This window comes from Suricata suricatta, chromosome 9 (assembly GCF_006229205.1).
Source record: "Suricata suricatta isolate VVHF042 chromosome 9, meerkat_22Aug2017_6uvM2_HiC, whole genome shotgun sequence".
NCBI lineage: Eukaryota > Metazoa > Chordata > Mammalia > Carnivora > Herpestidae > Suricata > Suricata suricatta.
The window spans coordinates 28,908,371-28,930,459 of record NC_043708.1 but is presented as its reverse complement, the minus strand read 5'-3'; the positions used below and the strand labels follow the sequence as shown (position 1 = coordinate 28,930,459).

The 22,089-nt window shown below is 45.9% G+C and overlaps 1 protein-coding gene across 7 annotated transcripts in view; it reads left to right on the top strand.

The window, feature by feature from the left end:
- SIPA1L1 (signal induced proliferation associated 1 like 1) overlaps positions 1–22,089 on the top strand; it is a 365,455-nt gene that overhangs the window by 295,104 nt on the left and 48,262 nt on the right. For all 7 annotated transcript variants that reach the window (XM_029952089.1, XM_029952096.1, XM_029952095.1 and 4 more), the window contains 3 exons: positions 1,083–1,656; positions 2,293–2,567; positions 10,202–10,471. In XM_029952089.1, the coding sequence (XP_029807949.1) occupies positions 1,083–1,656; positions 2,293–2,567; positions 10,202–10,471 (1,119 nt within the window). The remainder of the gene's footprint in view (positions 1–1,082; positions 1,657–2,292; positions 2,568–10,201; positions 10,472–22,089) is intronic.

The window sequence follows — 22,089 nt, the reverse complement described above, 5'->3', positions numbered from 1 at the left end:
TTAAAAATACAATTTTAGGGGCACCTAGGTGGCTCAGTCAGTTGAGTGTTCGACTTCGGCTCAGGTCATGATCTCACAGTTCGTAGGTTTCAGCCCCGCGTCAGGCTCTGTGCTGACAGCTCAGAGCCTGGAGCCTGCTTCCAATTCTTTGTGTCCCTCTCTCTCTGCCCCTCCCCTGCTCATGATCTGTCTCTCAAAACTAAACAAATGTTTAAAAAAATACAATTTTAAGAAAAAAAATTTTAATGTTTATTTTTGAGAGAGAGAGAGAGAGAGAGAGACAGTGTGAGCAGGGTGTTGGGGGAGGGGCAGAGAGAGAAGGAGACAAAGAAATCAGAAGCAGGCTCAGGTTCTGAGCTGTCAGCACAGAGCCCTGTGCAGGCTCAAACCTGCAAGCTGTGAGATCTTGGCCTGAGCCAAAGTCGGAAGCTTAACCGACTGAGCCACATAGATGGCCCCAAAATAACAATTTTAATATTACTATAAAAATCATAATCATTTTAATACTGAAATTTCAATTGTCATTTTAAAATTATGCTTTTTGGTCTGGTTGTATAGGCCAAAAAGTAATGTTTGTTCATTTTTTTTTTATGTATTACAGCTTTTTTTATGTCCTGCATCTTTGGATATTTTTCATTATAAGCTGTCTGCATATATAGGCATCATGTCTAAAATGGAGACCACATTTGTGTTATTACAAAATCTATGCTTCTTCTAAAAGGTTACGCTGATTAGTAACCCCTGCTTGGAAATAATCAATAGGTATTTAAAGATAGAATATTGTAGTGAACTTTTTCTTCATGGAGTTACGTTTGGTTTACTATCTGTTAATGAAAGGAAATACTTTCTTTGCTAAGCCTTTTGGGGTTTTTTGGCCTACAGAAAAGTTTGTGTTTTCTAAATCCTCAGTGTGGTTGAACAGAAAGGTGTGTTCCTGCTAAATAGAAATGTGTGCTATTTCTTATTGGACAGTGACAGTTTCCTCCTGAGGGATGTCCTTGTCTTTGAGAAAGCGTATTTTATTCTCCTGCTGCAAGGCTCAGGAGACTGATGTGCTCTCTCACCTTTGCTTTGTCTTGTAGTGTGGCCGTCACCAGGTCCAGAGACGTGCCTTCCTTTGGACCTCCCATCCCCAAAGGGGTCACTTTCCCTAAGTCAAATGTGTTCAGGGACTTCCTCTTGGCCAAAGTGATTAATGCAGAAAACGCTGCTCATAAATCAGAAAAGTTTCGGGCCATGGCAACTCGGACCCGCCAGGAATACCTGAAAGATCTGGCAGAAAAGAATGTCACCAACACCCCAATTGACCCATCTGGCAAGTTCCCATTCATCTCTCTGGCCTCCAAGAAGAAGGAGAAGTCTAAGCCATATCCGGGAGCTGAGCTCAGTAGCATGGGGGCCATTGTGTGGGCCGTCCGGGCCAAAGACTACAACACGGCCATGGAAATAGACTGTCTATTGGGGATCTCCAACGAATTCATCGTCCTCATTGAGCAGGAAACAAAGAGCGTGGTTTTTAATTGTTCCTGCAGAGATGTGATAGGGTGGACCTCGACTGACACCAGCCTCAAAATCTTCTACGAGCGAGGAGAGTGTGTTTCGGTGGAGAGTTTAATTAATAACGAGGATATCAAGGAGATTGTAAAGAGGTTGCAGGTGAGTCTTTTCCTTCCACCAACCTACATTCAACGTCTCCCTCCTAAACCTTTCAATACAGACTAGAACCAAGTCTCGAAAGTGGGTGCTATTTTATTAGCGCCTCTGAAAACCCCCTGGTAATCTGAGGCAACCCAGAGTTTATGTCACACTGGTTTTCCCTCATTTTCCAGAAGGAAAAGTAGAACAAGTGGGAGAAGACACATTTGCTGTGCGTTTGGGTTGGAAACCATTTGCGTGTGACCTGGTCCCACTGCCCTGATGGCTGACGGTGTAGCCCAGCCAGCCTGCTTTAGTTGTCAAGGAGAATTGTTCGATTGAGTGTCTGTGCTGCCTAGAATTTCTAAGGGACGAAGCGGGTAGCAGAATACAGTCTCTCTTGGCTGCCGACTCCCAGTAGGCCTCCGTGAGAGGGTTTCCTTGTAAGTTCAGTGAAGTCATTGAGTTCTTTGGATACAACAAGTATGTTCTTTCTGGCCCCTTGAATGGAGGTTAGTGAAGGGGAAATAACCACACCGCTCCCCAGCCGGCAGCGGGTATTCAGAAATAACCCCGCATGCAGTGTTTTCAAGTTCCCTGTCTACCACTTAACACCCTACAGAGCTGAACCGTGATGCCTTTTGTTTCCTTGTCCAGTTTGTGTCAAAAGGTTGTGAGTCGGTGGAGATGACTCTGCGAAGGAACGGGCTAGGCCAGCTCGGCTTCCATGTCAACTACGAGGGCATCGTGGCCGACGTGGAGCCCTACGGCTACGCCTGGCAAGCGGGGCTGAGGCAGGGGAGCCGGCTGGTGGAGATCTGCAAGGTGGCCGTGGCCACCCTGAGCCATGAGCAGATGATCGACCTCCTGAGAACATCTGTCACAGTGAAGGTCGTCATCATCCCCCCGCATGACGACTGCACCCCGCGGAGGTAGGTCTGAGTAGGCAGCTGTGAACCTGGGAATCCAGGTTTATGCACCACGTGGAACATCCTCTCCTAGTGGGTGGGGGAGGGGGCTGCTGTGAAGTGTGGTGGGCTACACGCGGCGCTCGGAGTTCCATCCGGGGAAAGTCTGACTCGGGACATAGCTCCCTTTCAGCATGTGTCAGCAGCAGCTGGAAAGAGGGACTAACTTGGACCAGTCCCAGGATTTACAGCTGTGGATTTAGGAAGTTGCCGTTACAGATAGAGAAGTCTGGTAATACCCATCTTAAACATCTTGCACCCGTAGCTGAGAAATGTTGAGCACTTGCTATTATAACCCCCTGAGCAGCACAGACCGTCAGACGTTTTGGTTTTATGCTCCATGAGACTCTCATTCTTCTTTCTGTCCAAAACTCGGAATGTCATGTTGACCCCTGCTCTCTCAGCCTGGAACCCCAGACGTGACTTAGCAGGTGTTTGCTTAACTGCCTCTGTCTGTCGGGAATTGGCTTCAAAGAGCTCATGATGGCTAGCAGTTCGACCCCCGCCTTCCGCAGAGGGAAGCCCGGGGCCCTGCCCCTCCCCGCTCCTGCCAGGCCAGCAGCCTTCTTGAAAATTTAATTTCTCCGTCTCTAGAGAGGTTTCTTGATGGAACAAATTTAATCAACTGTTCCTTTTCTCTTTTGGGCGTGTCCATGTTATTTTTACTAGTTTTGTTCAATCTGCTGATTTGCTTTCAGCCCATTATTTTCTGAGAGTTTCTCTTAAGCTTTGGCAATTAATACTTAGGCCTTCTAAAGCCAAGACAACATCCTTAACCCCCCTCTCTCCCCCAAACCTGTCCTGCACCTGAGCTCTCAAAGATTCACGCATAAGAGATGATAGTAAGTTTAAAGTTATTATTGGTTATCTGTGTCCTTGAAAAAGTAAGCAGCAATGAGAAACTGAAGGTACTTCAGTTCTTCAAATCAAGTGTTACAGACAGCAGCACACTCAGCGTGGCATTTCTGAACCCTGCGCCCTGCCTAGACGGCCCAGATGCTAGGTGCCTGTCAGAATACAGGGAACACTCTAACAGCTATAAGAAATGCTCCCTTTTGGATGACTGGATTTCTCTGGAAACTAAAGTATCTGTACAGAACTTTGTATTTTAGCTATTGAGGGGGGTCATTCTGAAACACATACCCTACCTTAGTTAAGGTCTTCTCTGGTTTCCTCAAGCACATCATTAATGTTAAGCATTTTGCTGAACTGGAATTCAGGAATGACTCTGGAGGTGGGCAGAAGTGGTGGTTGGCCCCTCACAGCGCTCTCCACCTGCTCTGTTCTTCTCCTCTGGTCGCTCTGTCTTCTGTCACTTGATCTCTCCTTCACATTATCTACTTGATTGCTTCTGAACAGGCAGCTATAAACTGGAGAAGGTAACCAAGCTTTGTAACTTGTCACTGTTAATTACACCACAGTGCAGAATTAAAGACGCCAGTCTGAGGATTAGTGGTCTCAGAATGAGTCTGTACATGGTAGGGCGCCATCTTGTGTGTTCAGAGGCCTTTCCACTGGCTTCTAGGCTCCCCAGTTTGCACGGGGTGGGGAGCGGGGAAATAGGTGTACTGGAATGGGAGTATGTGATGAACTGGGTGGAATGGGCAACATTGCTGACATTGAATTGTGAGTGGTGGCTGCTGAAAGAAAGGGTCAGAACGCCTGGCCCAGGAGAGATGGGCCTGTGGGAGCAGGTGGCTTATCTACAGTGATATACTAAGCTAGATAGGTCTTCTGTGCTGTGTTACAAGAACAACTAACATTTGCTGAGAATTTAATTTGCCAGATCCTAAGAAAGACACTTTTACATGGATTAGCACATTTAATCCCTATAACCACTTTATGAGGTCAGAGTATTACTATTACTACTATTTAAAGGAAACCAAGAATCAAAGAGGCTAGTAACTTTCCAAGCTCATCTGGCAAATTTAAGTTTCACTTGAGAATCCAAGCTCTTAACTACTACTCTGTACGCTTGGGGCACAGGTCCAGTTTTTACACACCAGCGTAAGCAGGGAGCTGCTGGTACAAAGCTTTCTGTTGAGGACAGGAACCTTGATCTGTAGCATTTGCTGATTCCCATGGTGTCGATACTGCCGCTGGTCGATTTCAAGCTCCCAGCACGAGCCCCCTGAACGCAGAGTGGGAATGGATGCTCACAGTCCGCTCTTGAAAGCCAGGACAGACTGGCTCCCGCACACCCCTCAGTGAAGGAGCCACGTTTGTCTTACTCTTCCAGCACTGCCGCTGAGTCACTCAGTGCCACTCTCCTAGCCAGTGGAGCAGGCGGCCACAGGACCGAAAGGTGCTAGGAGCCTGCCCCATGAGGATGTGGGATGGGGAGGCTGGGATGAAGGATCAGCGCGCCGCATAACCCCTTGCCTGGGAAGCTCACCCTGTGCCTGTCACTAGTGTCCCTCCTGAGACCACAGTCACACCTTCTGGACAGGTGTGAAAGGGCGCCATTGATGCCTCTGGAGGACTGAAAGCCTCCTCTTCCCCTTCCCTCCTTTAGAAACAACTTCAAAGGAACAGTTGAAGCATTAGCACCTTGCTGTAATTTTCAACAAAATAAGATAATGCTCCTCTGTCTTTTTCTCTGCTCCTCCACACTTCACACTCCCACTGCTGTTTTCCTAGCAACTAATTACTCTGTTCGTTGACTAGTCACTCTCTCCTTTGTCAGCTGTTACTGCAGCTCCAGCGCGAGGCGGAACAGGCCTCCCCCAGGCACCCCGAGCCCCGCTGCCCCTCAGCTGCCTGCTTCTCGGGTCCCCAGGAGGCTCAGGGGTCACAGGCCCCAGTGTGGTGATTGTATGCAGTCACCCGGGAGAGTCCTTAGCTGTGAAAAGGCAGGTCTTTTGTATTCATGAAATAAAGATGGTTTAGCAGCAAAGTGGAGCTTCAGTAATAAAAGTAAAATAGGGCTCTTTTCCCTGTTCTTAGGACATGGGCAGATCCTCTGTGAATTGCTCTCCAACGAAAGGGTTTTTTTTTTTAAAGAAGAAAGGATGGGGGAAGTAAAGCAAAATTCCTGAGCTCCTACTATGTATTGGACATTTTTAAAAAAATCTTCATTTCCATGAAGACAATGAGGAGGAGGCTTGGAGAGGTTCCGTAGCTGCTGCAGGGCAGGCAGGACCTGCTAGAAGCACGGCCTGCTGCAGCAGAGGTTTGGGCTTAGCGCAGCCTCCACCAGAGGGCTCCCAGGGAGTGAGCGTTGGACTTCAGGGGGCCCCCTCACCCCCAGACAGCCCCGCTCTGGAGCGCTGGAGCTGACCCGAACCCAGCCCCACGCATTAATCTGTTGGTGTCTGTGGCCTCCGAATCCTCAGCAGTCAGTGCCTGGGCAAGATGAAAAACACCCCATTACCCATTTCACCCACATTTAATCATGCTGTTCTGAATCGTGTTGTGCAGGAGTGGGGGACCTTTATTCTGCTGAGGACCCCTAGCCTACAGCTTTTGAAGAAAGCAATCAAGGACCATTCAGGAGGAAGAGCTAAAAACAAACAAGTTACATAAAAGGACCAAATTACCTTTTAAGTAGACTGGATCACAACGTTTTGTCTCAGTTTTAAAACACAAGTATGTCAAAATCCAAACACATTCTGCTTTGGAACCAGAAAGGCTGTGAGAGTTCATCGGGTTCAGCTCTCTCACTTTTGAGGCAAAGAGCTGGGGTGCAAAGAGGTTAAGTATTTCTCCAAACAAAAACCCCATGGCTCATTAGGGACCTCACTGTCCTCAAGACATGTGACTCTGCTTGATTCAAGAGTCCAGTGTTGTGACGCTCTGTTGGGTGTGCTGTACGGTGGTTTTTCCATCTGTGTTTTCGTGTTGAAAGGAAGAAGGAGAGAGTGATGGGTAGTCAGAAACGAAGGGGGAAAGAAAGAATAAAAAGGCTGAAAAAGTAGGGAGAATGAGTGGCTTTTCAACCAGCAGGGTTTCAGCGTCTTTCCTGTGTCTCTTAGCCCTGAAATATTGAAATTGCAGTTCATGCGGCCCATAGCTCTTTAAAGGTTGTTGAGGTTTCCATTTTGTCACCAACTGTGCCTTGGGTGAGATGCAGTGATCACTTGAAGAAGTTTGGGAACATAAGGCTGACCCCCGTGTGGTTCATTCTTGAGTTCAGATCTCGGCTCTGTTACTTGCTGGCTGTGTGATCTTGGGCAGATTGATCTCTGCGGGCCTCCATTTTCTCATCTCCTAAATGGGGACAGTGGTGGTGCCCACTGTTAGCCAGATGAGTGCCTGGCCGCTGATCAGTGTTAGTTACTGTTCAACACCACATTTTACCTGAATGACATAATAAAAATCCTCTTACGAATTTTTATGTGTGTCACAAAAAGCTGGCTTTTAATCTTCTTTCTTCATCGTACAGCCCACTTCTTGATTCCATGTATCATTCTTATATTTTCAGAGATAAGTGATGGGAAGCTAGTGGGTGGTCTGTTCACCTTGGAGGACAATTAGACGTGGCAAGCTGGTCGAGGGTTAGAATTGTGAATCCATTGGCTTTCATTTTCTACGAGTGAGTCTTCTCTCCCTGCTTAGGCTTTATCGTACTGCATTCTGTTATTACCGACTGGGCAGAAGGTTTCTAGCTATGTGTTAGTAGGAGTGGTAGAAATGAAAGAGGGACTACAGAGAAGGTAAAATCTTTGGGGTCTTCTAACCAGTTTTAGTACTAAATGTTATGTAGCTTAAAAGACCATTTCAAAGAGTTTTTTGAACTAGAGGAAAGTTTAGCGATTACAAGTTCCAAAGCTTTCATTCCCCCAAGAAGTCATGGCCCAAAAGATGAAAACAACGTGTCCATTTCATAGTACATTATTGTTTCTGTTATCCTTACTGATTATTATCAGCCTTGATGCAGTATGGACTTGAGGCAGCCTATACCTGTACCACAAAATTAAACCTCGGCAAGAAAATCTCTTGGAGGGGTGTGGTGTGGTGAAGGGAAAACATGGCTACAGGAAAATTTTTGAAAAGCTAGTGCCCAGGACACACAATGGTGATGTCCTGTGCGTGTGCCAGTTGTTGGCATCCAACAGAAAGATATTTCATATATATAACACAGTGGTATGATCCTTTGACTTTACAAGCAAAACAGACCACTGCTGAGGTGAAGCAAAAGCTAGTCCTGATTTTGAGGTGGAGGGAAATTTTCCCAGGGGTTATCGCCTATTTTTTATTAACATCCCTTTTGCAAGCTGCAACATTCTTGCATTATATTTATAGACCGGAGCACAAGACATAATATGCCATATTTAGTCAGAAATGGAAGACTTCAAACCATACTACAGTAATATCTCTACTAAAAATCAAAAAAGTATTGCATTGCAGCTTTTTTTTTTGTCAGATCAGAATCAAAGCTAGAAATTATGTCAAAGCCTGAGGTGCTGTTTCCTCCTATCAGAGAAAAGGGTTATTACATAAGACGTCATTAGCTGTTAAAAGTCATGTCAGATGTGCTGTAAAGCAGTGTTTTACGAACTGCAGGTTGTAACTCTTAAGTAGATCATGGAATCCATTTGGGAGGCTACATTCGATGTGTTTCTTTAATGAAATGGATTAACACAGAATACAGCAGAATGGAAGGAGGTGGGGGTGGGGGGTGCTGTGCTGCATCAAGGTGTAAAATGTATTTCTTACTGGGCTCATGGCCCAAAAAGTTTGAAAGGCACGGTCATTAAAGCTTCTAACGGGTACAGCGGAACCTTGGGTGGAGGGTCAGATTAAGGTTGACTTAGACTTTTGGGGAGTCGGGAGGAGTGATAAGAGAATTGTAAGAAAAGGTGCTGCTTGGAGATTTGAGTGGACACTGAGCAGGCAGGCACCCCAGCAAATGCACATGCCTCAGAAGCAGCCCTTCTTGGGGCACCTGGGTGGCTGAGTTGGTTAAGCCTCCAACTTCGGCTGAGGTAATGATGTCATGGTTCATGGGTTTGAGCCCTGCATCAGGCTCTGTGCTGACAGCTTGGAGCCTGGAGCCCGCTTCTAATTCTCTGTCTCTCTCTGTCTGCCCCTCCCCTGCTCATGTTCTGTCTCTCTCTGTCTCAAAAATAAACGTTAAAAAATTTTTTTAAATAAATAAGCATTTTTTAAAAAGGAAGAAACAACCCTTCTCAAAAATCGTGCCTCATGGGGACGTGGAGAGGGGACATCGTGGGGTACATGTTAGAAACCCCAGGAGTCTTGCCCAAGACACATAGACTACGTCCTGAGAGAGTGGCGCTTTCCACGGGCTTTGTGCACCCACCATATAAACCCATTTCCTAAGTCAAGACCCAGCCTCCAGACCTGTGCTGTGTGGTCAGGAGCCACGAGTTGCCTGTGGCCAATGGACCCTTGTCACGTGGCTAGTCCAAAGTAAGAAGTGCTGAATGTGAAATACACACCAAATTTAGATGAGTGTACATCTCACTGTTTATTTTTTAATATTTGTGGATTACATGTTCAAATGATAGCACCTTAGATATAGTGGATTAAATAAAACTATATTATTAAATTCATTTCACCTGTTCCCTTTTACTTTTCTCACGTGGCTGCCAGCTCGCATTATGGCTCTCTCTAGCAGGCAGCACTGCTTGGACTCTCCTTACTCTTTCTCTAAAATGTTTTGTAATCACTCTTAACCCTTCCTTTCCCAGGCTCCCCACCTGCTTCTCAATCTTTGAAATTCCTTTAAGCAGAAGAGTCATTTTTTTCACTTAGTAATAAAATTCAAATGCACAGTTTGCCTATTTTTATAGGCATAGTGTGCCCTGCAGTGGACATAGGTTTTTTTTTTTTCCAGTTCATTTGTCTGTCAATCAAATTAGTAATGGACTGAACCATCCTTGGTTGTTTGCGTAAAGGGAATGGACAGTGGGTTCGACATTTCCTGAGGTTTGGAGGTTGGGATGGTAGCCCAGAAAATGGGCTAACGCAATAGAAGACATGTTAGCCTGACAGGAATTTCACTCGGGCTGCTACCTGGGACAGCCCTGCTGTGGGACATTTCTGGCTTTTGGTTTGCTGGGCGGGAAGTTCCATTTCAGATTATGCTTTGTTCCCTGGTGATTTGATAATTATAGAATTTCTATAATTGGCTTTTTTCCCTCTCCTTCTGAGCTAAATTTGGCCCTCTGTTTGGATTTCACAATGTATCCCCACTTATTAGGATCTCAACAAATCCACTACCTTTTTGGGTCCCCAATCATGGCACTCGACGAAGGGACCACAAAGCTGTCTGCTTGTTTCCTCTGAGGCCCAGTCATGCCCGCCTGGCCGCCTTCCCTGCTCAGGCGGGTCCCGACTCTGCCCTTACCCTCCCCCTCCACCCGCCCCAGTGACTATGGGTCTCGCTGGTCTTTCAAGACTCCCTGTCTCAGACTCAATAGTCGAGATAGAGCAAAGGACAATACACTAGTGTGGTACCTCCTGGCGTTCTGATTTTTGAAAGGACAGTAATTATAGGGCCCAGTGTTTAAAAAGCGGTTTGAAACAAAGGATGAAGCATTTGATCCATTTCAACTGTTAATGAGAATCAGTGTGGTTCCACCCACACAAAGAAGCAATATTAATTTTTCTTCTTTCTGTGTCCCTAATAGGAGCTGCTCCGAAACATACCGCATGCCAGTGATGGAATACAAAATGAATGAAGGGGTTTCCTACGAATTCAAGTTTCCCTTCCGAAATAATAACAAATGGCAGAGGAATGCCAACAAGGGGCCTCACCCAGCTCAAGTCCCCTCCCAGGTGCAGAGTCCCATGACCTCGAGGCTGAATGCTGGCAAAGGAGATGGGAAGATGCCTCCTCCAGAAAGAGCTGCCAACATCCCTCGAAGCATCTCCAGTGATGGGCGCCCCCTGGAGAGGCGGTGAGTGCACCCTCCAAGGTTTGCTCTGGGTCTCTGCGCCAGATCTAAGGACACCAGACCCACTAACGCTAGCTACAGGTCTTCCCATAGTTTTACTAGAAATCAGGAATGGAAACAGATGCATGCCCTGATGGCTTTCCAAGCATGGTAGCATTCCAAAGCCATAAGGATGAAAGAGGATCTATTCCAGCAAAGCATTCAGCTCTGAGTCATGGTATCTGTGCTTTGTCCCTTCATATCCATGTGACAGCAACAGAAACCATTGCTGCATGCTTTATGGCTATAATGGATTAGAATTTGGCAGACTCATTGAGGTGACATTGGCCATATTATCATCTTTGACAGTCTTTGACTCTTGGGGGAGAAGTGGTAGAATAGTAGCAAAAGAATGCAGGTGTTTTGTTGGGTTTCTGTGTCACTTTGTTAATGAAGATTGTAAAAATTTTAGTAGCACTTGGTTAAGTCGGTTAAGCATCTGACTCTTGATATTGGCTGTGGTCATGATTTCATGGTTTGTGATATCGAATCCCCCTAGGGTTCTGTGCTGACAGCATAGAGTTTGCTCGAGATTTTCTCTCTCTCCCTCTCTCAAATAAACATTAAAAAAAAAAAGATTGTAAAAACTTTAAGTACTAGTACTGTACACTACCTATGCTGATGAAGGTGACCGTTGTAATTCATTAAGCTGTCAGTCACCCGCCGAAAGAAGCCAACTCCTTTCTGTCCACCGCCCTTTCTTCAGCACTTCTGCTTGTCTTGATCCATCTCAGAATATTTTTGTGGTCCCCACCCTGGAGAGGGATCTGGAATCCCGGAACCGGGGCAAAGTCTCTGTTCCAGGAGCTGTGTCGGGCAGGAAGAAGGTGAGAGCCAAAACGTGAGTCTGAGTCAGTTAAGCAGTGGAAACCATGTCCAGCCGAGGAAAACGGGCCCCAGCCATCCTGATGTAGTCATTGACTGGTCCAGGTTGGGAGCAGAAAAGCTGGAAGGTTTTTGTGTTTGTTTGTTTCTTAACATTTTTTTAATGTGTATTTAATTTTGAGAGAGACAGAAACACAGCATGAGCAGGGGAGGGGCAGAGAGAGAGGGAGACACAGAGTCTGAAGCAGGCTTCAGGCTCCGAGCTGTCAGCCCAGAGCCTGACACGGGGCTCAGGCCCACAAACTGGGAGATCATGACCTGAGCCACTTAACCGACTGAGCCACCCAGGTGCCCCAGAAAGCTGGAAATTTTGAACTATTGCATAAAACATCATCAGTTACCTAGTGCAGAAACACTAGGATACCATGTAAAAATAATTAAATAAAAGCCACTGTTACCACCACCAACCAACAAAACTAGCTGTCTTTCCAAAATTGCTCACTTAATCCTGGAGAGTGATTTGTAGAGCTTTACTCTTTATCTCAATAAAAGATTCCTCTCCCGGAGTGGCTACTTTCCCATCTGGACTCTTGATTTCATCCTTTTTGAGGATGAGAAACCTCCAAAAGATCTCTGAATAAACTCTTTGTTCTATACATCCCAAACTTGGCTCTCCCCGAGGTGTGTATGAACTGGAATTCATGGTTTGGCCCACGTTTTGAAAGATGAGCCTTAGGAGAAATCATTGTTTAGAAAAGGGCCTTTTTTTCCCCCCTTAATGCTATTTTCTTTCCCTTTCAGGACAACCATCAGACTTCTACACGTTAAATTGTTTTGTGTTAATTTCTTTATACAATATTCCATTTAAGAACAGGATATGCTTTGATTCCATGTTGAATTTAATTTCTGCAACAGACACCAAAGTTTTTGCTGAACATCCTGAACCCAAAAGTGGAAATATTTTTTGTAGCTAATTATCATCTTATGATGCAAGCAGATTTTAGTGCTAGAGAATGCGTCAGCTGCGTTATTTCCCAGGTGGAGCTCTTCTGAGTTCGAGAGGTTATTTCTGAGGGTGTGCGTGTCTGCCGTTCACCTTAACCAGCACCCAGTCGCCGGGGGAAGAGGACCCTTACTGCTCTTTCTGTAAGACCATAGGAGTGGCTCCGGCACCCTCCAGGCTTCCCAGATGAAAGTTCCAGGAGCAAAGGCCACCCGTGGTTGTCCAGGAGATGTAACCTCTAAGGCTTCTGAGTTCCGGGTATTCTTGAGGACGCAGGACTAGTATTTCAGATCTCCCGATAGAGAGCTTAGGTGGCCTATAAGATCTCAGCTCTACCAATGCAGGAGATTCTTAAATTTTTTTTTATGTCTTTATTTTATTTTGAGAGAGAAAAAGAGTGAGTGGGGGAGGGGCAGATAGAGAGGGAGACACAGAATCCAAAACAGTCTCCGGGCTCTGAGCTGCCAGCACAGAGTCTGATGCAGGGCTCGAACCCATGGACTGTGAGATCAGGACCTGAGCCGAAGTCGGTCGCTTAACTGACTGAGCCCCCCAGGCCCCCCTGCAGGAAATTCTTAAAGAGTTGGATTTCCTATCCCATCGTTGCTCATTTTTAGGAATACAGTATTTCTTTTTTTAAGTTTTCACTTGGAGTCACAAACAGAAGATCCTATTTGAGAAACTCTATGTTTGGCCACTGTTTCAGGGATACTTCCTGTGTCCTCCGTGAATCCCCAGATTCATAAGTTTACATGGGGGTATAATTTTCTCCAGGAAGCATAGTAAAACATAACTGAAAAGTATCCTCTTCATGGTGTTACTGAGCACAGAGCACCTTCCTGAGATCGGAAAGGGAGGCCCTTGACTGCCCGGCTCTCCTCATGGCCTCGACCATGTCCTGCCCTGAGGGACGTTCACACTTGTACCTATCTGGGCAGTCTATAAAGTGTGTCTCCTTTCAGATGTGTCACGAATGGTCAGATTAAACACCAGGGTCTGCCATATCTTGAATCTTGCCTTACTGATAACAGCATGAGCCAAATATGGAGACCAAAGTATTGCCTTTACATAATTTACATAAATACATAAAGTATTGCCTTTACATAATTTCCCTCCCCTTCATTTTCCTTCCCCAGGTTAGGTCGTATTCAGCCATAGAGACTCCAGCTGGGCTCAAGCCAAAGCCGGCGGCTCTGTCCAGCCTGCCCTGCCCACCTTTGCTCCACAGATCTGCCCACTTTGTTCACCATGGCCGGGTCCAGCACGGTTCATTTCAGATGAAACCACAAATCGACTGCTTGTAGAAGCAGTTTTTCTTGTCTTTTTATGCAACATCCCAGACTTAAAGGTCATTAGGAAGATTATTTTTTAAATACTTATGGAACAGATTTTCCTTTTTCCTTTAATACCAAGGGCATGATATTTATAACATGCCAACATGTGTTAGTGTTTGAAGTTTCTAACAAGAATTATTTCACTCAGTTGTATTCTCTACAGCTTGTTGGACGAAACTGATGCAGTAAAAACAGAGAACTCATTTGCCATCTAAATAGACTAACGTCTAATTCTGTTTGACTTAAATATATGAGCTTTACATTCTCCAGGTGGCCTTTTGAAATAGAATCTTATAATATTTGTGTGAATAGTATTTATGAACAGAAACAGAATTTATTGAACAAAAATAGCTAAGATGGGGCACCTGGATGGCTCAGTCGGTTAAGCGTCTGACTCTTGGTTTTGGCTCAGGTCATGATCTAACGGTTTGTGAATTTCAAGCCCTATATCGAGCTCTGCACTGACCGTGCAGAGCCTGCCTGGGATTCCCTCTTTCCTGCTCTCTCCCTCTTCCCCACTTGCACATATGTGCCCTCTCTCTCTCTCTCTCAAAATAAACAAACATTTTTAAAAAGTAAGTAATATATTAGACTCACTATTTAGTTCTCAAATTTGCCTAGAGAGTAAGAGTAGAATTAAAACCAGAATTTCTGCTGTAGCACACTGAACTGAACACATTACTGGCTTTAAATATAATGTGCGGTGGGGGCCTGGGGGGCTCAGTCGGGTAAGCGTCCGGCTTCAGCTCAGGTCATGATCTTACGGTTTGTGGGTTTGATCCCCCGTCGGGCTCTGTGCTGACCGCTAGCTCAGAGCCTGGAGCCTGCTTCGGATTCTGTGTCTCCCTCTCTCTCTGCCCCTCCCCTGCTTGCACTGTCTCTGTCTCTCGAAAATAAATAACATTAAAAAAATTTTAATATAATGTGGGATCAGTTAGTAAAGCCCCAATCTGTGTTAATATGATCCAAAAAGTTGATCTGTTTCAGGGGTTTTGCCTAAACAACAGGCATCTTAGCATAAAGAATTTTCCTTTCTCTTTTTTTTCCCCAATAGAGTATCGGCAGCCTTTATGCAAATATTTGGTGTTGGATCTTAACCACCACTGGCACTTTGAAGTGTTACCTGGATGCCACCACTCCCCATTGCACTTAGAGGGGTACATGACCAGCACCTCCCAGGGAGCCCAAGTCATGTGCCTGGTCAGTCTGCGCTTTTTGGGGTGGGGTGAGGTTTTTTTTTTTTTTTTTAATGTTTTATTTATTTTTGAGAGAGAGAGAGAGGTAGAGACAGCGTGAGGGTCAGAGGGAAAGGGAGACACAGACTCTGAAGACAGGCTCCAGGCTCCGAGCTGTCAGCACAGAGCCTGACGTGGGGCCCTGAACCATCAGATCATGACCTGAGCCGAAACCAACAGTTGGACGCTTGACTGAGCCACTCAGGCGCCCCTAGAATAATGCTATTTTAAAAGTAAATTGTGAGGAAAACTGTCTCAAACTGACTCAAAGTGAAATGTGAGTTGTTCTTGATTGAATTTCCTATAAAGGAAACCAAATTATGGTATTGTACTTACCAGCCAAGATGAGGAGGAAAAGCAGAGGGCCGTACTTGACTTAAATTCGTGGGGCTCTTGAGGCTCCTTTTCCCCCAGCTCTCCACAGGAGAGGCCGACTGTGGCATCCACGCTGGGATTAGAGTTGGGAGGGATACAAGCTCACCTGTTCAGACCATAGAGCAGTAAGGTTCCTATTTAAGTATCAGAAAACGAGCCCAGTGTTTGAGCTCCTGGGTCCCTCTCTGTCGTGCACCCCAGAGGAAGCAGAGCAGAATGCTGTAGCACGGCCCCCAGCGCAGGTCTCCAGGTGCTCAGAAGCCACTGCTCGGACCTCCGAAGCAGCTTCTGTGCACTGAGCCCGGACAAATGTCCTGCACTTGCAGAAAGTGTAGGGAGTTCTGGAAAACCCATCCATACAATTAGAATGGCCTTCTAGAGGATCTTATGAAAAGCAGTAAATATAAACTTGTGGAAATTAGTGATAATTAAGACAAATTAGCTACCTAGACCCGCTGCCACAGTCATCCGTGTAACATTTTCACATAAGCTTCTTGTCCAGAGTCATGGACAATGGAATAGATCTACTCTTACTTATGAGACTCCTACAGTCTGGATAGAGAGTGGCCATTGGGGATCTGCCTGTCTTTAAAGAGCTTGGTAACAGAAGTAGACTTTACTTGAAGGAACAATTGCTATGAAACAGTGAGATGAGCAGTGTCCCCAGGGTGGGTCCGCAGAGTTGAGTAGATCTCTCACTCAGAGTGTGTGTCTCTGGGAGTTGGGTGTGTTTGTGCTCTGAGAACGGGGCGCTCAGCTGGTGGCCGTACCCCAAGAGGGCTTGGTAGACACTGTTCAGGCCACATAAAGATGGCCCGGGGCCACTCGCCCTGGACCCACCTCTTCAGCAGCTGCAGGCTCACTTTAAGGAGCATACGCAAGTTCATAGGGATGGCAGGGAAGGGCTGAGTCCTGTACGCGTGGCCCTGCTTGCCCGTGTATGTAGGAGCTCACTGACCCGGGGTCTCCGCCCTGGAGAGAATCAGAACCCAGCCTGATTAAACAGCTTGTAGTGTCCATCTGCCCCTTTCAGTTTGACTCTCTTGGTTCCCCATTATATTTTTAAAGTGACAAATGGCATACAAAATGGCACCATGGTGCGTGAATGAGATCTGCCACCACACAGAGAGAAGCGCTCAAGAGATACCTGTCCGATGGATGCGTGCATGTTTATGTGCTTCGGGGTCGGGGGCCCGTCACGTGCACTGCGGTCAGAGGCAGCCTGCGTGGTTTGCACAGCACCCCACGCTTAGAAGGGCCCGTGCTGGGCTTCAGGCTGTGCCGCGGCTGTCTTCAAATGTGCAGTACTCTTAACAGAGGGACTCGCGTTTTCATTTTGCACTGACGCCCACGATGTAGCTGGTCCTACAAGCAGTCTGTTCTTTAGAGTCACTCTTAGATACAAAACTGACTTATCTCGAGAGGCATCCACGATGCGCGCTGGGCCGTGAACTTGTGACCTCTTGCCACCAGCTGTGACGTGACATGAACCGCGGTATCTTCCTAACTGTGCAAGGGAGCTATTCCTTGTTGTAACTTGACCTTGTCACTGGAGGCTCATCGGAACAGGATTTCCGTGATCCAGTCTGAACAGCTGATACGGACTGTTTGCCCAGGGAGCCAGGACTAGTTCTGGTTCACGGAGAACACAGTAGGAAGAGACAGAGACAGAAGGACAAGTGACTTGAATTTGAATATGGCCTGTTCAAACTCTAGTCTGGATATAGCACCCAAATTATATTACCTTGTGTCGTTTTAGAGAATTTTTTTTTTTTATATAATTCTGGAAGAATCCTGATTGATCTACATTGCTGAAGACAGATTTTAACTTGGTCCTGTTCTTTGGGTGAACAGCATTTTAGTTGCTAAGTTGTGGTAAAATGCCGTGCCTAATTACTGACTCAGGTATCTAATTTGTCAGTCATTGCTGCTGTTTGAAACCCTCTCTCTTGTTTTTGCCGCCATTCCACTGTTTGCACTTGGGGTGCACTGGGCCTTGTGTCCTTGGACACATTAGGAAGTGCTGTCACTTAGGAGTACAAAGCAGGACATAATTAAAGCTATACAGAACTACTCAGGAAAACGTTTTGTCATCAGCTACTTGGACACTGAATTCTTTATCCATAACTTGATAAATTATAATCTGTCACAATCTGAAGAGATCAATTCAATGAGAATCTATTAAAGTTAACATTGTACGAGTGGTCCTGCACAATGATTTATGGAAGGATGCGGTGGGGTGCAAAAGTTATTTTATTAGAAATCTGGATTTTGAGGATGAGTCTCTTCTCCCTTTTCTTGCTGGTGTAAAAATGCCTCTGGAAAAGTGAGAGACTGATTCTGATCTTGGACCATCTCTTAAATGTCCATTCCATTCAACTATTTGTTTTCATTGCAGTGAAATGCATTGCGTATAAATGAAAAGCTGGTGTTAAGTGGAATCATGACTTTTTCAATTGCTGCATTTTTATCCCACAGTCAGAAAGCCCTGGTGTTTGGTTTCTGCAGAGGGAAGTAAGAGGGAGCTCCAGAGAACACTTAATATCGGTTACATTAAAAACATTTAGTTATTTCTTGGCTCAGTTTACAAAAATGTAGGGAAAAGAATCTACTGAAATTAACACTAAAAGGTTTAGACATTTCCTTTCTCACAGTGACCAGAACATTCTTGAAAATTCTTACATTCCACAGAATTGAAAAAAATCTCACAGCAGTTGAAAGATGTGTTAATGTTAGTTCTCTAAACCTATTTGGGCATTAACATCCAGATGCCGGGGTTGGTCGGGGGCTGGAAGGGGGTGCTTGTTAAGAATAGGAGACAGTAGAAAAATCTCAGTTTATCTCAAAAGAGAAAAAAAGCCTTGTGATCTTGTGCTAAGTCTTCACTGGTCCCAGCAACCCAAAATAGAGTGGGCCGGGGTGGGGGGTGTGGAGATTCGTAGATTCGAGAAGTCAGCATGCTAGCTTCCTGTGTGAGCCAGTTTGGGGGGCACCCCTTTTCCACGTGCAGGACACATGCAGCCCACCTTGAGTAATGACCAGCTGTGGGCTCTCCCTGGCAGAACGGGACTGCCAGTGCCAGGCATGCAGGACCTCTTTCCTCCCGAGTGAGGTCTGCTCTCAAGTAACATTTGTGTAATACTATCAGTTTCAGAGTATTTGAATAGTAAGTCATGAGTATAAGAGCTAATTCTGACGTCCTTTGCCCACCACGCATACGTCTAGAGTTGTAAAAGCATTGAGTGGCTTCTCCTTAGTTTCTGTGTGTGTATTCTGTGTGTGTGAACAGAAAACAAAGCCACTATTGAGTTTGTATAAATGCAAAAGATGGATGGGAGTGAACGCTGGCCTCCTGGAAATGCTGTTTTTTCACTTTGGGATAACTCCAGTAACAAGTAGAACTTTCTGATACGTTTGCCAAATAAAAGAGCTAAGGGTGAGAACTAGCCTGAAATATTTTAGATTAAGTTCATCTTGGAGAGCAGAGTCAGAAAAACGGGCTCTAAATACAGTTGTGAAAGTTATGTCTTGACTTTCCTATGGAATCAGTGGTCACTTCCTCACATAAACAAACGTTTTAACATTCACCATACAGTTAATTCTGGCATTACTTATTTACTCTGAAGAGAGAGTATCATCCGGTCCCCAGAGGTTACACTGGCCCTGACCACGTTAACATGGTCGTACTTCATTTTCCTCTTTCTGTACACCTCCTCCTCTTCACGGTTGGAAAGTCATAGCACCTACAAATGAAACGGTAATTGAAGTTTCTCTGTAGTGCGTGCTATAGAAGCCAAATTCTTGAGGCAGAAAGGAGTGTGGTGTCTTGTTACATCTGGATCCACGCTGCTCATTTCCTTCCTAGTCTTCTCTGTAACTCATTTCTCCTATTCCTCCTCCAGTCCAGCCCCCTTCCGATGATTTCAGAATCAAGGGAGAAATTTGGGAGGTATCTTAATGGAAAAGAACAGAGATGTGGGTTTTATGGTATGTGGAGAAGTGTCTGAATCTCTCTTATATCCAAACACGTTACCCAAAGTAGGGATGAGCTGGCGTCCCAAGACCCCCCCGGCCCCTGGCCTCACTGTGGCTGCCCCACACATACCCCTCTCCTGGGCCTGCGTGCTTGTGAGAGCACCGCTGTGTGTCTGGCATTTCTCTGAGTCTGTGTAGCAATGTCAGAGAACGGGAGGAGGAGCCTGGGAGCTCCGCCTCTTTTCCCAGCTTCTCATCTCATTCCTCCGTGGGCCTTAGCATCCCCGTGTCCTTATTTGCACCATCTGATGCTATCTAGAGGAGCCATTAGCAGGAAGTTCTCTTGCTGTTATCTGTTAGGATTTATGATATGCTCAGGGGTATCTGGTTGTGATTTCAGCATCCCGTTCTCTCACACTGAAGGAAGAACATTGACTTTGAATCTGTTCTAACTGCTTTTAGTATAATAATCACAAATTCTGGCCCTTTATTATCAGTGACCAACTGATTTTCAACTGATACAGACTCACCATGAGTGGAACCCCCAGCTTAGGCAGCTGAATTTACTATTGGCCCTCCCCCTCCTTTGTAATGTTTATTTATTTATTTATTTTGAGAGAGGGAGAGAGCAAGCAGGAGAGGGGCAAAGAGAGAGGGAGAGAGAGAATCCCAAGCAGGCTTTGCACTGACATTGTGGGGCCCGAACACATGACTGTGGGATCATGACCTGAGCTGAAATCAAGAGTCTGACACTTAACCAACTGAGCCACCCAGGTGCCCCCCGGTGTGCTCTTATTCTGAGCCCGCCTACCGTTCTTCATTTTCTGCACTGTTGATAGAGATTCTCCTTCATTCAATAAACACATTTTAAGCAACCAGAGCTGTAAAGATAAATGAGTCTCAGTCCTGCCCCTTTAAAAGCAAATCCTTTTGGGGGAGATAGACACACACAAAACTAACGGTGCTAAAGGTTGTGCTATATAATGGCACAAAGAACAGACCGTGTGGGACTCAAGGATTTTATGTAAGAAAGGAGGCAGAGAGGACAATATGAGGAAAGGCATGCGTTTGGTAGCTGAGTTTGAGAATAGGGGGCACACTGAATGTGTCTAGAATGTAGGGTGCAGAGAGATGGGCAAAGGGCATGGAGGGGGGCGGGGCTTAGACAAGATGGTCCAAGGCCTGGAAGCGGGGGCCAGAGATTCAGTCCTCTGTTGTGTAGGCAAAGGGAAGCTATGGAGAAGCACATTAGATGACTTGGGATGGAGTAAAACCTAGACATGAAGAGGAGTTAGAGCACAGGTATGCTGATCGGGCTGGAGATGAGGGAGTTTGGACAGTCAGGTTGAAGACCAGTTACCTTTTTAGTCTGTGTGTTGTCAAGGCTGGCGCCCAGGGTACCTGACACACGGTATATACTCATTACAAGTTGAACTTAATTGGATCAGTTCACATGGAAGATGAGGAAAGGGAGAGAGGAGATGGTTTCAAGATGTTCAGCTTGAGATAACAAATACAGGAGGAACAGGTTTGAGGTGCTCTGTGGGGGATGGAAAACCTATTAGGTTTGATGAGGGTTAATTTGAGCTGCTCTTGAGGGTGTTTGGTAGAGGTGTCTAGGAGACAGCTGGAGAATCCTGGGTTTGTCTCGGAGAAGAGAGTTCTGGCTTCTCAAGTCAGCCTGCCTCTTGGGGATAGACTGGATTTGGGAGTTAAAATTTCAGCCTCTGTTCTTATCCTTTTTCTGTTAGAAGAGCTTCTTGGCATTCTGGTAACCCCTCTGTCAGCTTCCTGAACCTGAAACCCTATCCTGCCCTCCTCTAGAAGGCACACAGATTCACTTTTGGAAAATGCTGGAGGGCTGGGAGAATGTCTGGTGGCTCAGTCAGTTGAGGATCTGACTTCAGCTCAGGTCACGATCTCATGTTTTCAGGGTTTTGAGCCCCACGTTAGACTCGGTGCTGACAGCTCAGAGCCTGGAGCCTGCTTTGGGTTCTGTGTCTCCGTCTCTCTCTGACCCTCCCCAGCTCATGCTCGCTCGCTCTCTCTCTCTCTCTCTCTCTCTCTCTCTCTCTCTCTCTCAAATAAATTAAAAAATAAATAAATAAAATAAGATGTAAAAAAAAAAAGAAAGAAAGAAAGAAAGAAAGAAACTGCTGGGTCTCAGTGGATCGGGTTCTGTCCCAGGCTACAGAACTTCAGTTTGAGTAGAAGATGCCTTTTCATGCAAAAGCATTGACCTTGCAGACCCATTGCAAGCTGTCCTAGTAAGGACAGAAAACCGGGCCTACACTGGGGACAGTCTTTTAGCACTGAGTGGTGGATTTACAACCTAGACGCCGGGCTTTCTAAACGAGTGATTAGATTCCACTTACTCCGCTCTCACACACTCAGCTCGGCCACGGGAGTCGAGGGATCTGTGCCCGCATTCCCTCTGAACCGAAATATTAGTAGGAAGATGTAGTTTACCCCCAGTCACAGTTGCCAGCGTCACTTACTGAGGTCCCCGAGGTTGCCCTGTTGTCTACTAGAACAGAGGAGGGGAAAGGGCAAAGTCCATGCCTGTCCTGATGACAGAGCTCTGGTTTCTGTCCCCAGAGCCAGTCAGCAGGGTGAGAATCCGTGGAGCACCCTCCGCTGGGATATTACAGACGTTCACTACTTCCGATTAAATTCAAGAACTATTGTTCTAGGGTTTTTTTTCCATGGAGACTTTTATATGGTGATGCTACCATCAGCCACACTTACAAATGCTTTAGCAAAATATTCATTCCAGACTTTGGGTAATAAAAGTGGAAAAAAACAGACACACAGAATGCAACGGTCTCAGTGTGG